Below are 18622 nucleotides of genomic sequence, written 5' to 3'. Positions count from 1 at the left end.
GGCCAGGAGGTGCGCAATGGGTTAAGCACACATGGCACAAAGGACAGGCAGTGATATACCTGGTTAAGTGCACATATTACAGTGCACAAGGACCCAGGTTCAAGCCCGTGATCCCCACCTGCAGGGGGAAAGCTTCATGAATGTTGATAGAGGGTTGTAGGTGTCTCTCTCTTTCCCTCTGTATCTCCCCATTCCTCTCAGGTTCTCTCTATCTCTATCCAATAATAAATAAATAAAAATATTTTTAAAAAGAAAATAGTGCCTTACTGAGTAGGGACTCCTACTTGGCGCCGGGACCCTCTGACAGTTACATACAATCTGTACCTGTGGGTGGCTCTGTCTGGGGACTCTAACCTTCCCCAGATCCTCAGAGCTGAGGACCTCTGCTCTGTGAAGTTCAATAGGATTCTCAGGAACCAGCCTGGTGAGAAGTGGGAGTCCTGGGGATCAGGAGACCACCTACTTGGCCCCAGCAGGAAGGTCTTCTCCCTCTAGGGAGTGAAACAGTGCTGTGGAGAGGCAGGAAGCTCACTCCACTTGCCCTTCTAACCCTCCAGGCTGTCTGCTCACAGCCTGGCCCACACAGAGGCCCAGAAGAGAGGAGCTGCTGAAGGACTCTGCTCCCAGGGTGGCAGTGGGGATGGATAGTCTCCTTTTTCTATAGCTGAGGGACCCCTGGAGAGGGTGGGCCTGGACCATGAAGACATGGATGCAGCTCCTTTCCCTCCAGCAAGTCAGGCAGCGCACTGGGTGGCCAGGGAAGGACAGATGTCAGGTGCATAAGGTTTCAAGATCTTTCTTGATGCCTAGAGTCAGTTTATGGGACAAAATAACTGAACCTGAGATATCTATTTCTTATACCTCAGCACCCTTGTCTCCTCAATGCCTGGAGTGGTCAATGATTGGCCATTTTTGGAATGTGTGCATAGTTTACCTATCAAGTTTCTGGTCACTGTCTGGGCTTCACCGCTCTGAAATGACTTTTCCAGATAGAGAGACAGAGACAAAGAGGCAGAGAGAGGGGAGGGAGAGAAAGAGCGAGATCACAGCACCCAAGCTTCCCCCAATGCTCTGGTGACCAGGCTCGAACCTGGATCATGCACATGGCAAAGCAGCACATCATCCAAGTGAGGTATTTTGCAGACCCAGGTGCTAACTGTAAGGCAAAACTGCCCAATTAAAGACATTTTGGGGGAGTTCGGTGGTAGTGCAGTGGGTTAAGAGCAAAGACCAGCTTAAGGATGCTGGTTGGAGCCTTTGGCTCCCCACCTGCAGGGGAGACCCTTTACAGGTGGTGAAGCAGGTCTGCAGGTGTCTATCTTTCTCTCCCTTTCTTTGTCTTCCTCTCCTCTCTCCATTTCTCTCTGTCCTATCCAACAACGATGACATCAATAACAACAATAATAACTACAATGACAATAAAAAAGAATAAGGGCAACAAAAAGGGGAAAATAAATATAAAAAAATTAAAAAAAGACATTTTGGGAAGAGTAGTTGCCATCCTGTGGTGGCAGTCAAGATGGCAAAGAACAGTTGGCCTAGGGTTGGCACGATAGCTCACCTGGGAGGTAGCCTGCTCTGTCATGCGCATGACCCAGATTCGAGCCCAAGCCCCATTGCTTTGGTATCTCTCCCTTTCTTTCTCTATCTGGAAAAGTTGGCCTGGAGCAGTGAAAACCTGCCTACGACTAAGAAACAAATGAACAAATGAACAAACAAAAAACCCAAACCAAGTGGTCTAAAGGACCCCAGATGGTCCTTTATCAGTCCCTTTTCCCCTCCCTAGAAGCAGAGGGGAGCAAACCCCACCAGAGCAGGCTGACTCACTGGGACTCATATACAGACACCTGGGTCTCTAGCTATTGATTCTTCTTCTTCTTTTTTTAAATATTTATTTATTCCCTTTTGTTGCCCTTGCTGTTTTATTATTGTTGTTGTTGTTGTTGGATTGGACAGAGAGAAATGGAGAGAGGAGGCGAAGACAGAGAGAAAGACACCTGCAGACCTGCTTCACCGCTTGTGAAGTGACTCCCCTGCAGGTGGAGAGTCGGGGGCTCGAACCAGGATCCTTACACTGGTCCTTGCACTTTGTGCCACCTGCGCTTAACCAGCTATGCTACCGCCAGACTCCCTTGATTCTTCTTTTTAAAACAAACAGTATAAATGTACTTAGTGTATGGGCTTAACTCAGAGCAAGAAACAGTTCTGGTCTTCAGCTCCTCGAGAGAAGAAGCTCCTTGGATGCAGGGACTTCTACCAACACCACAAACCCTTGAAGCAGTGACAGGGTCATCAGGTACCTTCTTCAAGCTCCCCAGGAACCTGCCAGTTCAGTCCAAGTCCCCACTTCAGCCCAATATTTGTCCTGGTATGATTGGGACATCTTAAGTTTGGCTTTTTAAAAAAATATTTATTTATTCCCTTTTGATGTCCTTGTTTTTGTTGTTGTTGTAGTTATTATTGTAGTCATCATCGTTGGATATGACAGAGAGAAATAGAGAGAGGAGGAGAAGATAGAGAGGGGGAGAAAAAGATCGACACCTGCAGACCTGCTTCACCGCCTGTGAAGCGAACCCCCCTGCATGTGGGGAGCTGGGGTCTCGAACCGGGATCCTTACTCCAGTCTTTGAGCTTTGTACCACCTGTGCTTAACCTGATGCGCTACCACCCAATTCCCTTAAGCTTGGTTTTAAGGAGACTACTGAGCCCTACCTGCAGGGGGAAAAACAAGGCTGCAGGTGTCTCTCTGTTTCTCTCCCTCTCTGTCTCCCCCTTCCTCTCAATTTCTGGCTGTCTCTATCCAATCAATAAAGAAAGATTATATATATAAATGAAACTACTGATATACTTAATTTCCACCTCCTCTCCCAAATGCTGGCCTCATTGAGGGCTTCCTAGTTTGCTATGCCTCCATTAAAATGCTCAAATATTTCAAGGTGGTTTTTTTTTTTTTTTTCCTTCCTCTCTTTTACCAGAGCACTGGTCAGCTGTGGCTCATGGTGGTGCTGGGGATTGAAGCTAGGAGCTCTGAGTCTTAGGCTATAGGAGACTACTGAGGCCTAAAGTACACTCCCCCATGTTTCTAGAAATCTTTTTGCGTAACCATTATACTATCTCTCCAACACCATACTGGATTCTCTTTTCATCTCCTCTCCCTTCAAAGTATAGCCAAGGATACAGAAGCTGGAAGGCTGGGAAGAAGAGCAGACACTGAGTCTTGCCTAGTCAAGTGTAATTTGGAGGGTAAAAAAAAAAAAGGAAGAGGAAAAAGAAAATATGAAATCAAACATTGAGAGCACTGGCAAACCCACAAACCCAAATGCCACGCGTCTCCCTTGCTAACTGCTTGCACAACAAACCAACTGCCAAGTTAGAGGCTGAAATGAGGCTTCAGCCCCCAAATTTCTCGGAGCAGCACTGGAACTAAAAAGGAGAACATCGAGGGGACCTTGCCTCCTCTTTTCCAGTGACTGGAGATCGCTGGGACAAGAGACAAGTTAATACTGGAATGTTTCAACCAGAACAGACCCTTCAGCCCTGGCATGGGTACTCAGAGGAGTCTCACACACACGCTTTCCAAGGAAATCTTTAGTTCAGTGGAGCGCAGGAGGACTACAGGTGTCGCAAGCATTCACAACACCGAGTCTCCAGGGTACAGTTAATGAGGAATTAATGAGCTGACCCCTCCTGACAAACTGGGCTGCACCTGGTACCTTCTCTTACCCCACCTAAGCCTGCTGCCTAATCCTAGCTCTGCAGTAAGCCTGCCTGCTGCACTGGAGAGGAAAATAGGTTAATGCAGCTGGGAAGAAAGGGAACTGGGCAGCGGGTCTGGTTCTGCAAACCTGCCTGCTCACTGTGAAGCAGGCACAGTGGGATGAATAAATGCCCCTCTGTAACCCACAGTGTGGATCCCTGTGTCTGCGACACTGACAGCAGGGGTGAAGAGAGACTGAGTCACGCATCACACAGAGCATCCGCGCCAGAGCCATCCTGCAGTTACTGACTCTAATCAGCCCCGCGCTGCCTGTCATTTCACTCTTGCCCACTAGTCACTGATACAGCATGGCCAGACGCCACCAGAGGCAAAGCTCGCTGAAGAGTTCCTGAAGTAGCTTCTTGGTTTTGCCAGTCACGGCTGCACAGTAAGAAAACCATGAGCCTGGGATTTCAGGATTTAAAAAGTGCTCCCTCTCTGTCAAAGGAGCAGGTAAACCACAAGGAGACTTGATTGGCACTGGGTCAGTTTCCTACCAGCCTTGAGGCTGGAGGATGGATGATGAGCTTTGTGCTGGTGTCTGCTGGCTTCAGTAGGGGTTGGGAAGGGGGGGGGTGTAGGGAGGGGGGGATTGGCTCCATGCTGCTGGGCACAGACAGCTGCCTCAGCACTGAGGGGCTCTGGGAGCAGCTGAGGCCAGCAAGGCTCTGCTAGCCTGGTCCCTAGAGAGGCAGAAAGTGACACAGGGGCCAATGTGGAACAGCTCAAGTTGCTGCCCTGCCCAGCACTTTCCAGGACTGATGTCACCTCTGGGAGGTCAAGTAGGCTCACGGGCAGGGGGTGAAACAAGGAGCCAGTGGGCCCATGATGCTTTCCTCCTGGCAGGTGCCAGGGATCCCTGTGCTTGCTGGTATTGAGAACTTGCACACAGAGACCTCCTCTGAGCCACAGAAGGACTTGTAAGCCCACACGAACACAGAATAACCAAAGCCTCCCTCATCACCACCCTGAAGGGTGGGCTAGTCCTGGACAGGCAGGATGGTCCCCTGTGACATTGTGCTTAGACAGTCAGTTCCTTCTGCAGTGATCAAGCACTTCCTTGACCACTCCATGCCATGGCCCAAAGCCAGCCTACAGGCTGCCTGCCCAGCTGCAGGACAGTTAGCTTCTATCTCAGATTTTAATCCCCACCCAGGCCAGACTGTCCTGGCACAGCTTAGTATGGGCTGCCCCCTGGGTCAGGATACCCTTTGGCACACTGATTGAGTTGCCTGGAGGCTGATGGGCACTGAGCCAGCAATTATCTGGGTCGTCCTTTAAGAGAAAGCCCCCAGCCCCTGCAATGCTACCACTTCTTTGCAACCCTTCCCTGGTGGGGCATGATACCCCAAGTCCCACACAAAAGAACCTCACATGGCTGACGGGTGTTGAGGGACCCCTGCCAGTGCCCCTTAACAACAGGCCAGCCAGCCAAGCACATCAGGAGCAGAACTGGGCAATGGGAAGGGCCACTGAGATTGGGGAGGCCCTCACTCCATAAACCCGTCTGTTCTTAGTCCTGCTGCTCCAGACCCAGCAAGGAGCCAGGCAGAGTCCTTTCCCACCGGAGACACCCTCCCTCCCGCCCCTTCTAAGATGGGGACAGATGGAGAGACCCATCCTGGGTCCGGAGTGGGGGGTGGAAGTAGGCAGCAGCCAGCAGTACGCATCCAATTAAGGTAGTTTAGAGCAGATTCACAAGCAAACTCTAGCCTGTTCCAAGGCAGGAGCTGCAACGGAGCTGGAGGGTGGCGTGGGGGAGGGCACAGTGCGGCCCCAGCAGCCTTCAGCCCTCCCGCAGCCCCCACCCCTGTCCGCTGGGCCCCTGCTAGCACCTTTTGCCGGAGTAGCTTGCTGCGCACGCGGCCCCAGAGCCGGGCGCCCGTGTTGGCGGGTCGCTTGCCCCCCGGCTCCTCCAAGCGGTCCAGGCAGCAGCGCTCCAGGGGTTCGCACACCGCCGCCAGGCTGCAGTCGGGCTGAGGCAGGACGTCGGTCATGCCGGCGGCAGAGCCCGGCTCGACGGCTCCCGGGTCTGCCGGGCCAGCTCCCGTGGGGGCGCGGGAGAGGCGCGGGCGGCGCGGGCTGCGGAGGGAGGATCGCGGGGAGCGCACAACCCCGAGCCGGCCTGGGCGGTTACTGGCGCCCGGTGCGAGGCTCCGCTTTCCCCTCCCCTCGGCGCCTTCCCTCCTCCCTCCGCCCTCCCCGGGAGGGCACCGCCGGCTGCCGCCGGCCTCTCCCTCGCCTGCTGGTCCCGGCTGGCGGGGTGCACCAGAACCCGCGCCACTGACCGCCCGAGACGAGGCGGTGCGGGGAGGCCCCTACCCGAGGAAGTGCCTCAAGGGAGGTGCTTGTGGCTGCCCCTCCAGAAACCCAGCCTCCGGGTTTTAACTCTTAGCAGGCTGAAGCTCCTCCGAGGCAGCGGGGTAGACCTCCCTCAGCCCCTGCTAAATAAAGTTTGACTCGCGGCTAGACGCAATCCGGTCCCTTCCCCAGAGGGCGCGGGTTAACCCCTTCACCACCCGGCTGCACCCTGGCGGCCCACGAGCGTCTGAGAAAGGCTGGGGCGGGGGGGGGGGGGTAAGGGGGGCAGAGGGTGACAGGCGGCCTGCAGAGGCCTTGAGGAAAGAGTAAAAACTGAAGAAAGACCCCCTAGCGGCCCACCTGGGACTTGGCGCTGTGGATAAAGCCTTGGATTCTCCAGCCTGAGATTCTGAGTTTGATCCCTGGTATCACCTGTGTTAAAAGTGATGCTCTAGGAAGTCGGGCGGTAGTGCAGAGGGTTAAGCCCAGGTGGCGCAAAGTGCAAGGACAGGTTAAGTACATGTGGCGTAAAGCAGGACTGGCATAAGGATCCCGGTTTGAGCCCCCGGCTGATATCAATATTTATTTATTCCCTTTTGTTGCCATTGTTGTTTTATTGTTGTATTTATTATTGATGTCGTCATTGTTAGGACAGAGAGAAATGGAGAGAGGAGGGAAGACAGAGAGGGGGAGAGAAAGATAGACATCTGCAGACCTGCTTCACCGCTTGTGAAGCGACTCCCCTGAAAGTGGGGAGCCGGGGGCTCGAACCGGGATCCTTATGCCAGTCCTGCTTTACGCCACATGTACTTAACCTGTTGCACTACCGTCGGACTCCACGACATCAATAACTACAGCAATAAACAAGGGCAACAAAAGGGAAGATAAATATTTTTTAAAAACTTTAAAAAATAGTTTCAAAAAGTGATGCTCTGGTTGTCTCTCATGTTAACAAATAAATAAATAAATCTTAAAAGAAAAAAAAAAGCAAATCTTTAAAGTAAGACAGGGGACCAGGTGGTGGCGCACTTGGTTGAGCGCACATGTTATAATGTGCAAGGACCCAGGTTTGAGCCCTGGCCCACCTGCAGGAGGAAAGCTTTATGAGCGGTGAAGCAGAGCTGCAAGTGTCTGTCTCTCTTCTCTATCTCCCCCTTCCATCTCAATTTCTGGCTGTCTCTATTCAATAAATAAATAAGTAAAAAAGTAAAACAAAAAACATAGTGGCAACACTGTAAAAAATATAAAATGTAAAAATATATAAATCTTAAAAGAGAAAAGGAGGTCCCTGGTGGAGCAGCTTCTCCATCAGCCTCTATGGGCCTTTTCCCCAAAAGGAACAAAAGCCAAGGGGGGTGGGGTGGGTGGAGGGGCAGGTGGTGGCTCATTGGTTGAGTGCGCACACTACTATGTGCAAGGCTCTGGGTTCAAGCTCCCAGCCCCTTAGTCCCTACCTTTGGTGGGTGGGGGGAAGGGAGAGGAGAAGCCTAGGAAGCACTGAAGCAGAGCTGTAAGTGTCCCTTTCTCTTTCCCTATATCTCTACTTCCTCCCCCCAATTTCTCTCTGTCCTATCAAAATAAAAATAAAGGTGTGTGTGTGTGTGTTGGGGTGGGAGGCCACTAGAAGCCTCCCAGAAGAGGTGTCTCTCACATGAACTCTTGTACCCATGGCTCTGTCGACCTTATCAGTAAAGACTAAAAGGAATTTGTGCTATTGGGGGCAAAGGACACATACTGGCAAAGGGGCCATTCGATACTTTGTGCTGGGGGCCCTGGGAGATGGGGTGGGAGGAACGTGTCCTAGACCCTAATCTGATGAGTATCCACTTATAAAATCTGAAAAGCAAAACCTTTTTATTTTGGAAATAGAGCATGCAGCCTGGAGAGATAGTGCACAGGGTAGGGAGCCTGCATTGCCACAGGGAGTGCCCACGTTTGAGCCCAAACATCACACAAGAGGTGCAATGGCAAGGAAGGTGGGTTTCTCTCTTCCTCTTATGCCCTCTGTTGAATGAAAAAGTGGTCTAGATCAGTGAAACTGAGTACACGGCCCCAGTTCCACACACACAAAATAAATATATAAATACGAATGAGAAGTAAGATAAGGAATGGTTTTCACAGCAGAGAGAGGCCCGGCCCATAGATGCATAGGGCACACAAAACTAAGGTGTCCTGGAGGGCGCATGCTGCAGAGCTAGGCACAGGCTGGAGAGGAGACCACAAGTGCGGGCACAGACAGTCCCCACAGAGCGGGCTCTCAAATATCTGACTGCATCTAGGCCTCAGATTTCATGACATTGGCATTTTTGCTCTATTTTATTTTATTTATTTATTCCCTTTTGTTGCCCTTGTTGTCCTTTATTTTATTTTTTACATTTATTTTTAGATAGAGACAAAGAGGGAGAAAGAGACATGCCATAGCACCAAAGCTTGCATCAGTATGGTGGGCTCGAACTTCAGCTGTGCACACGGCAGACCAGCATTATCCAAGTGAGCTATTTCGCTGGTCTTTGCCTCCAATGTAGAGTTGAGAAAATGGGGCTCAAGGAAAGACAGTTCTCACCTGAAGTCATGCAGCTACAGCTGGGGAGTGACAGTTATCCAAATCCCCTGCACTCACATGCTCCAAGCTGACCTTGGGATTCAGGAAAAAGAGTGACTTCTTAGTTGCCCCATTGGCAGATGGGGGGAAGGTATAGAAATGGTCCTTGACATCTAGAATCTTCTTGGTAGGTATCAATGAGCACACATCAGAAGCCATGATGTGTTTTTGAGAAAGGAATGTCTTCATGAGAGAGATAGTGACTGGTCACAGTAAGCGCCACCCTGAGAAAGGACTGTGTAAAAAGGCAGCACATGAAACCTCTGCATGGATCCACTCACTTAACACTCCCCCAGCCTGGTGAGATGAACACAAATGCCCCCAGTTCCCAGTTTGAGAACACCAAACAACTGAGTAGTTGAGCTGCTTGCCCTGGGCTGGGCTGGCTGGGCTGGGCCAGGCCAAGAAAAGAGATTTGGAGGCCCATAAGCATGTACCTTACTGGGCATGGGGCCCTTGACATCACCTATTCAAGAAGCACTGACTCAGAGTTTGGCGAAGTACATGATCCTGGGGCAACAGCTGAGGAAGCAGAGACAGATCAAAAGCCTGCGTGATAAAGCTGCCTGCTCAAGATGGGGGCGGGGGGGGGGGGGGAGGTAGACAGGCTTCCGTGTACTCAGCACATTTCCGCTGCGCACCTGATGTGAGCATATCCAGACGGACAAAGCAGCGTCTCTGCCCTCAAGAAAGCTGGTTCTTACTCAGACACAGACATCTATGGGCTCTGAAACTAAACCCCTGGAATCTTATGACTTTTTAAATTACTGAAAGAGAGAGCGAGAACAAAAAAGAAACAGTTTTAGGCCTGAAAAGTAGCTCATCAGAGATAGTGCACTGCTTTGTCATGCATGTGATCTGGGTTCAAGTCTAGCCCCACTGCTTAGGAGGAAGTTTCAGTACAATATATATTCTGAAAAAGTTGATCCAGAGCAGCAAAGTCCTAGTAATGACAAGAAAAAGAAAAAAAAAAAAAAAAAAAAAGGCAAGAAACTCTTCTGTCTTACAAATACCACAGATAAAATATCAGGAAAGTCAAGAGAAATTTCTAGCCTGAGGGGATCATGGAAGGCTTCCTGGAGGAGGAGCTGTCATGGAAAAAAAGGCACCCAGTTCAGCTTTGCTCTGCTCTCCTCAGTTAAGGTGCAGGTGCTGGTTGTGTAACTGGCCGGCAAGGTGCCATTATAATTGCTGAGCACGCTCACCTGTTACAGACACGCAGCCAGCACTTGGCACTGCTTGGTACTGCCGGCCAGCTAACTTCTGAATACCCTCACCCCCAGGCTTCTAAGGCTCCCTTCCCTCTAAGTGGGTCACATGCCAGAGGGTGTAGTTTGGGGGTGGTGGTGCTATGCTCACTACTGCCCCCTCCCTGTTCCCAAAAGCCCTATGCTTGTCTGTCTTAGGAACTCCAGGCTCAACACTTGTCTGGGGAAAGCAGGCTCTCATTGGGTGAAAGACTGCCAGCCAGTCTCCATGGTGATCTAAGCCGTTTAGCAGATGGGTGTCCCAGTGGGGAGGCTTTCCCCTGGAGACGTTCATCTTCCCCTCCTCCCTCTGGGCTGGGGACTCTCTCTGGGGATGGCCCAAGATTGGCCTTCCTCTCCCCCAGCCTGACTCCTAGAATCAGAGCTCTAGAGAAGACTGTAGGAACAAGCCTTCTTGCCTAGAGCAAGTCAAATGTTCTCAGCAAGTTCCTCAAAAGCAGCCCCCCATGGTCCCTGTCCCCAATCTGCCTTAGGCAGTCCTGGCCACCAAGAAGTGATAAGGCCCCCTTTTCTCAGTCTGGTCCCTGCTTCCAGCCACCCCCACCCAGAAGAACTTGTCTCTGAGGACATGCAAGGGCCTTGCCTGGATAAACAGTCTGGGCGGGTGGAGAGGCCCACAGTAACAAATGCTGCTGTGTGTAGGATTAGACAATTCTGAGAAGACTGACCCATCCTCCTGTGTCCCTGTCCTGGCTCTCAGTTACATGAACAGGAGGGTCGTCTCTCAGGAGACGAGACTAGGGAGGGGGAGAAATGCACACAGGGTGAAGGCAGGTTCAGGTTCAGGTGATCAACAGCACCATCACTGAAGAGAAGAAGGTCAACAAGGAATACAAGCAGCTCAAGGTGTGTGGGCAGGAGAGGCAAGAATGGACACTGGCACTGCCTTGGTGACAGCTGGGGGTGGGAACAGCTTCCAGGCAAACCCAGTTCATGAACTTTCTAAAAATGTTATGCTTAGACATTTTTTCTCTTTTTCCTTTTTAAAAAATATTTATTTATTCCCTTTTGTTGCTTTATTGTTGTAGTTATTATTGTTGTCGTTGTTGGATAGGACAGAGAGAAATGGAGAGAGGAGGGGAAGACAGAGGGGGGAGAGAAAGATAGACACCTGCAGACCTGCTTCACTGCCTGTGAATCGACTCCCCTGCAGGTGGGGAGCCGGGGGCTCGAACTGGGATCCTTATGCCAGTCCTTGCACTTAGCACCACCTGCATTTAACCTGCTGTGCTACCGCCAGCTCATGAACTTTAAGAGAAGGTTCTTCCTCAGAAGGTGGAGATGATGATGTTGCCTCTCCTCCCCCACACCCCTATCCTCTAGCCCAATGATGTTAAGACAGGAAAGGAGAGTTCTGAGCAGCCAGCAAGACCCAGGCCACGGGGACCCCAGTGAGGACAGCCTGGGATCAAGGGGGGCAGGAGAGCCAACCGATCACCTTGAGTGTCCCAAGTGGTTGCTGGAGCTGGGGGTGGCACTGAGATGAGCAACCAGAAAGCTATGACTGGGGATCTGCCAGAACGCTCCTTTTCAGCCTGAGGGCAGCATGGGGGCAAAGCCTGAAGGAGCTGAGCTGGGAGGCAAAGTGGTAGAGGAGAGCAGAGGGGTCTGAGGCTGCGAGGGCTGCAGAAAGGAAGGCCCCAGATTCCTGCCCAGACTTCTCTCTCTCTCTCTCTCTCTCTCTCTGAGTCATCCAGACCAGGAGGTGCAGGGGAGTCCAGAGACACTGGCCCTTGTAGAAGACATAACAGTAGGCAAGGAGGGTGTTCCAGTGCAGAATGGCAAGAAAAAGGGACTGGAAGAGTTGCCATTAAGAATAATAAGTGGGAGTTGGGCGGTAGCGCCGCGGGTTAAGCGCAGGTGGCACAAAGTGGCATTAGGATCCCGGTTCGAGCCCTGGCTCCCCACCTACAGGGGAGTCACTTCACAGGTGATGAGGCAGGTCTGCAGGTGTCTATCTTTCTCTCCCCCCTCTCTCTTCCCCTCCCCTCTTGATTTCCCTCTGTCCTATCTAACAACGAACAACATCAACAACAACAATAATAACCGCAAGAAGGCTAATACAACAGGGGCAACAAAGGGGGGAAAAACGGCCTCCAGGAGCAGTAGATTCATGGTGCAGGCACTGAGCCCCAGCAATAACCCTGGAGGCAAAAAAAAAAAAAAAGAATAATAAATCTGCCAACCTAACTTCCCTTGGCAGATGATCTACCTCACCAATGTATCCTACAACCACACCTCTCCACTAGGGAAAGATAGAAACAGGCTTGGGGTGGGGGCTGGGCAGTAGCACGCTGGGTTAATTGCACCTAGTGTGAAGCACAAGGTTAAGTGGACCTAGTGTGAAGCATAAGGATGGGCACAGAGAACCTGGTTTGAGCCCCTGGCTCCCCACCTGCAGGGCAATCGCTTCACAAGCGGTGAAGCAGGTCTGCAGGTGTCCATCTTTCTCTCTCCCACTCTCCCCCTCCTCACTCAATTTCTCTCTGTCCTATCCAACAACAGCAGTGGCAACAACACCAATGGGGAAAAAAGATGGCCACCATGAGCAATGGATTCACAGTGCAGGCACCGAGTCCCAGTGATAAGCAAAAAGGAGGCAAAAAAGAAAGAACAAAAGAAAGATAAAGAAACAGGCTGGGGTATGGGTTGACCTGTCAACACCCATGTCCACCAGACAAGCAATTACAGAAGCCAGATTTCTCACCTTCTGCACTCCATAAAGATCTCTGGTCTGGGGGCTGGGTGGTAGTGCAGCGGGTTAAGCTCACATGGAATGAAGTGCAAGGACTGGCTTAAGGATACCAGTTCAAGGCATGGCTCCCCACCTGCAGGGGAGTCGCTTCACAGGCGGTGAAGCAGGTCTGCGGGTGTCTCTTTCTCTCCCCCTCTCTGTCTTCCCCTCCCTTCTCTATTTCTCTCTGTCGTATCCAACAACGACGACATCAACAACAAAAATAACTACAACAATAAAACAAGGGCAACAAAAGATAAATAAATAATAGGAAAAAAAAGATAAAAAAAATCTTTGGTCCATACTCCCAGGATAAAGTATAAGGAAACTTCCAATGCAGGGGATGGGTTATTGTACTCTGGTGGTGGGAATTTTATCCCTTTTATCCTACAAATTTTCAATAATTATTAAATTACTAATAATAATAAAAAAAAGAATAATAAGTTTGAGGGCTTTCATGCCTGAGGCAGTGAGTTCCCAGGTTCAATCCCCAGCACCACCATAAGCCATAGCTGAGTGCTCTGGGCTTTCATTGTGTCTTTTTGGGGAAAAAAAAAAGTAATGACTCTGAAGGGAACAGGTGGTGGTATACCCAGTAGAGTGCACACATTTCCATGTACAAGGACCCACGTTTAAGCCCCTGGTCCCCACTTGCAGAGGGGGAAGTTTCACAAGTTTTGAAATAGTGCTGCAGGGGTCTCTCTCCCTACCTGCCCTTCCCTTCTTAATTCCTGTTTCTTTTTTTTTTTCTTTTGTTTTCTTTTTTGCCTCTAGGGTTATTGCCGGGGTTTGCTGCCCACAGCACGAATCCACTGCTCCTGAAGACTATTTTTTTCAGCTTTTTGTTGCCCTTATTGGTTTTTTTTCAATCTGTTTTTATCATTGTTATGGTTATTATTATTTAGAAGTTTTTAAATTTATTTTTTATTTTTAATATTTTCTCTTTTGTTGCCCTTGTTTTTTTTAAATTGTTGTTGTAGTTATTATCGTTGTTGATATTGATGTCATCGTTATTGGATAGGACAGAGAGAAATGGAGAGAGGAGGGGAGACAGAGAGGGGGAGAGGAAGATAGACACCTGCAGACCCACTTCACCGCCTGTGAAGCAACTCCCCTGCAGGTGGGGAGCCGGGGGCTCGAACCAGAATCTTTACACTGGTCCTTGTGCTTTGCACCACGTGTGCTTAACCTGCTGAGCTACTGCCTGACTCCTCTGGTTATTATTATTGTTGTTACTGATGTCATTGCTGTTGGATAGGACAGACAAAAATGGAGAAAGGAGGGGAAGACAGGGGCAGGGGAGAGAAAGACAGACACCTGCAGACCTGCTTCACCACTTGTGAAGCGATCCCCCCCCCCACAGGTGGGGAGCCAGGGGCTTGAACTGGGACCCCTACGCAGGTCCCTGTGCTTCCTGCCATGTGTGCTTAACCCACTGCACTACCACCTGACTCCCATGTTTCTATTAAAAAACAAACTGAAGAAAGTAAAGAAAAGGGGGATTAAAAAAAAAAAAAAAGACTGCTGTTCCAGAAGTGGGGCAGCAGCTGTGTTTCTCTCCTCTCCTCTCCTAGGTCAACTAGGAATACCAAAGGAGACCACCTGGGACCGCAAAAGACAGGACTAGAATGACTTCAGGAACCCACCAAATCACTGATGAGTGCAAACATGTGTGGTTCATGGACAGAGAGGAGCCTAGGGAGAGATTAAGTGGCTGGTAACAGTCTGGCAGTTTACCAGTTGAGACACTACTTCCAGTCTGTTTCATCAACAAAAAGATGGCTGAAGGGAGGACAGGACTCCCCTAAGACTCACCAAATGCAACTGTGAGTCTTCATTGCTACTGCCCTCAGAATCTGGAGCAGTAGGGGGTGGGGGTGGAGAGAAAGAGGCCCTGTGCTGACACCAGGGGACAGAGAACTAATGAGGAAACTCAGGAGAAGATCTATACCTCAGTGGCTTAGCAGTGGGGCTGTGAGAGTCTCTTTGCATAATCACTGGATTATCTCTGCCCCACCCTGATCTATCTCTTGGTCAGGAGTCAGTGATTAAGCTAAAAAGCCTATAGTTTAAAAGCCCTCAGGCTCCCATAGCCTACAAGGAAGAAAAAGAACAAAAGAGCCTTTTTAAAAACTTTTTAAAAATACATATTTATTTCCTTTTTGCTGCCCTTGTTGTATTACTGTTGTAGTTACTGATGTCATCATTGTTGGATAGGACAGAGAGAAATAGAGAGAGGAGGGAAAGACAGGGGAGAGAAAGATAGACACCTGCAGACCTGCTTCACCCTCTGTGAAGCGACTCCCCTGCAGATGGGGAGCTGGGGGCTCGAACCAGGATCCTCATGCAGGTCCCTGCTCCGCTACTGCCCAACTCCCAACAAAGAGGATTTTAAGCCACTGAGTTCCAACTCAGGGATTAAAATAATATTGAAAAAACTGTCAATTTCCACAACTGGGAACCCTTTAATTACCTTACTTAGACACAAGTAAATCCAGGCAAGAGTGATCAGTAATTTGAAAAGTACTGAGAGAGGGACCTCATAATGAACTATATAAAATGGTTAAACCAGCAAGAAGAAATATTGGAGAAATGAACCAGGACAAGAGTCCTGCTAAAAGTCCTCCAAAGGATGGAAAACTATCACACAAGCCAATGACCCACAAAAAAGGGCAGGAACAGCTATTCTCATATCTGACATGATAGACTTTAAAAATCTGTGAAATTAAAGAAGATAGGGATGGACACTACTTAATGCTCAGAGGATCAGTCAATCAAGAGGACTTAACAATTATTAACATCTATGCACCCAATGAGAAGCCATCTAAATACATCAAACATCTTCTGAAAGAGCTACAGCAATATATTAACAGCAACACAGTCATAGTAGGGGACTTCAACATCCCACTCTCTCAACTTGACAGATCATCCAGGCAGAAAATCAATAAAGACATGAGGGACTAAATGAGGAGATAGATAAACTAGAACTATTGGACATTTTCAGAGTTATTCATCCCAAGAAACTGGAATACACATTTTACTCAAGTCCACATGGGTCATTCTCAAGGATAGACCATATGTTAGGCCACAAAGACAGCATCAGCAAATTCAAGAGCATTGAAATCATCCCAAGCATCTTCTCAGACCACAGTGAAATTAAACTAACACTTAACAATCAACAAAAGATTAGTAAGAGCACAGCACAGGCTCAAACTCCAGAATCACATGGGAAGTGCTTTGGCACTGGAGGAAATTGTGATGCTGTGGTCTTCTATCTTAATGAAAAAGCGACTTTATATAATTTAATTTTTTAGATTTTATTTATTTGTTAATGAGAAAGATAAGAGGAGAGAGAGAGAAAGAGTCAGACATCACTCTGGTACATGTGCTGCTGGGGATTGAACTCTGGACCTCATGTTTGAGAGTCCAATGTTTTATCTACTGCATCACTTCCCAGACCACGAAAAGTGACTTTAGAGTAATGAAATCACATGTGTGATTTAGAGCTTTAGATACACACACACACACACACACCCCAAATCATTTATGTGCTTTCGGAATGTCTGTGATGATCAAGGCCTATATTAGATCCTGCAATGGAAACCTCTGCACAGGGCCACGGCACAGCCAAGGGCAAAGTTGAGTCCGGAGGCTATTTTCACTCTCCCACTTCATACAAATATTCAGCCACCATAGACAGGCTAGACAGACCCAATGAGACAACTCTAGCAGTCCAGGGCAGAACACCCCCAAGTTCTAGACTGCTGCCTGCTAACCAGTCGTGCATGGGTTTGCAGCTCTAAGCTATGGAAACTCAACTCTGTAGGGAAATGACTATTGGTAGCTACAGATGGACACCCAAGGTAGTGGTGGTGAGATTAGGGCCCAGGGTGGGTTCCAGGTTTAAGACGTGCACCCACTATGAGGACCTAGCTAGCGCAGTCAGGATTAAAAGCTGGTTGTTCCATAGCCCAACCTAGCCTGCGCAAGATGTATGGGAGTCCCTCCACCTCCCCAGAGATCTGAGCTGGCTCACAGGAAGTACAAAGTGCATGCTACTTCCTGTAGCTCTAACTCTTCCACTTCCTAAGAAAGAGTACCTTCAGGCTGGTGTCTCATGGGTGCTGGGTGGCTCCAGGTGGACTGAAAAGGCTGAAAGAACCCCAGAAGTTGTCCCTTAACAACCCCGATAATTTTTAAAAAATATTTTATTTATTTATCCCTTTTTTGTTGCCCTTGTTTTTATTGTTATAGTTATTATTGTTGTCTTTGTTGGATAGGACAGAGAGAAAAGGAGAGAGGAGGGTAAGACAGAGAGGGGGAGAGAAAGGTAGACACCTGGAGACCTGCTTCACCGCCTGTGAAGTGTCTCCCCTGCAGGTGGGGAGCTGGGGGCTTGAACCGGGATCCTTACACCGGTCCTTGTGCTTAGCGCCACCTGTGCTTAACCCGCTGCGCTACCACCCGACTCCCCCCGATAATTCTTATTGTATATTTGGTCATGGAAATGGATAGACAATCCACTGGGGTCTTGGGAACATCTTGCTTATCTCAGACACAACCCACCAGGGACAGAGTGGGAAGAGCACAACCACTGTTTGTCCATCCATTCCTTTTTACAGATCTCATGGTCAAACCCACACTCAGGCCCTTTGGCCACTATCCTGCCTCTCTTCACAGCAAGGGCTCGGTGTGGCCAGGGTCCCCAGCTTGGCCAGCAAGTAGAGCACTCCTGAGGCCTCTCAGGCCATACACTGAAAACATGACAGCCTTCAGCAGGACTTGAAAGGAGGCAGTGTCTGTTGAGACTTCAGGCTTTCTTCCTTTTTCTCAGTTATTAAGCAATTCTTTTCCACCCAACTCTGGGCTGTAAGTGAACAAAAGCAAGCCCCCGGAAGGCTGAGTGCTGGTCCTGCTGGTTACAGTGGATTCAGCAGCTACTTTCTCTCTCTGGCTTCAATTTCCACACCTGTCAAGAATGAGGAGCTGGACCAAACAACTGGTCATTAACATAATTTTTTTCTTTCTTTCTTTCTTTTTGTCACCAGTATTATTGCTGAGGCTCAGTGCCTGCATGATTCCACTGCTATAGGTTGCTGTATTTTATTTATTGTTTCCTCTTTATTCTGATAGAGACAGCAAGGAGGGAGACAAACAGGGAGGGAGAAAGAGAAATAGAGAAAGGGATAGGGGACTGGATTGTGGTGCAGCTGGTTGAACACACACGTTACAATGCGTTAGGACCGGGAGCTGGGCAGTAGCACAATGGGTTAAGTGCACATGGCGCCAAGAGCAAGGAACAGTGTAAGGACCCAGGTTCGAGTCCCTGGCTCCCCACCTGCAGGGAGTCACTTCACAAGCAGTGAAGCAGGTCTGCAGGTGTCTATCTTTCTCTCCCCCGTCTTCCCCTCCTCTCTTGATTTCTGTCTATCCTATCCAATAACAATGACAACAATAACAACAAGGGAAGCAAAAGGGGGAAAAATGGCCTCCAGGAGCAGTGGATTTGTAGTGCAGGCACCAAGGCCCAGCAATAACCCTGGAGGTAACAAACAAACAAAAAACAATGCGTAAGGACCTGGATTTGAGCCCCTGGTCCCCACCTACAGGGGGAAAGCTTTGCGAGTGGTTGAAGCAGTGCTGCAGGTGTCTGTCTGTCTGTCTCTCTCTCTCCCCCCCCACCTCCTCCTTCTCTCTCAATTTCTAACTGCCTCTATCCAATAAATAAATGAAGATAATAAAAATTTTAAAAAGAGAGAGAAGGATAGAAAGAAAGACGCCTGCAGCACTGCTCCACAACTGTAGGTGTGAACCGGGCTTGCATCCTGGTCCTCGTGTATGGTAACTTGTGTGCTCTACCAGGTGCACCACTATCCATTTAAGCACCACTATCCATTTATCCACCCCACCCTCACCCCACCTTTTATTTTCTCAAATGAAACCTTATGCTAAAATCTCTC

At 49.3% G+C, this 18622-nt stretch overlaps 1 protein-coding gene across 10 annotated transcripts in view; it reads right to left on the bottom strand.

The window, feature by feature from the left end:
• ABR (ABR activator of RhoGEF and GTPase) overlaps window positions 1–18622 on the bottom strand; it is a 253021-nt gene that overhangs the window by 26505 nt on the left and 207894 nt on the right. The window contains exon 1 of one of the 10 annotated variants that reach the window (XM_007520427.3): window positions 5593–6069. The exons of the other annotated variants lie outside the window; for them this stretch is intronic. Within the exon in view, the coding sequence (XP_007520489.1) occupies window positions 5593–5754 (162 nt within the window). The 5' untranslated portion in view covers window positions 5755–6069. Of the gene's footprint in view, window positions 1–5592; window positions 6070–18622 lie in introns of those variants that run through there. 10 annotated transcript variants of the gene reach the window in all.

This window comes from Erinaceus europaeus, chromosome 12 (assembly GCF_950295315.1).
Source record: "Erinaceus europaeus chromosome 12, mEriEur2.1, whole genome shotgun sequence".
In the NCBI taxonomy this organism is placed as follows: Eukaryota; Metazoa; Chordata; class Mammalia; order Eulipotyphla; family Erinaceidae; genus Erinaceus; species Erinaceus europaeus.
Note: the sequence above shows the minus strand (reverse complement) of the source record. Positions and strands in the feature narration are given on the sequence as shown.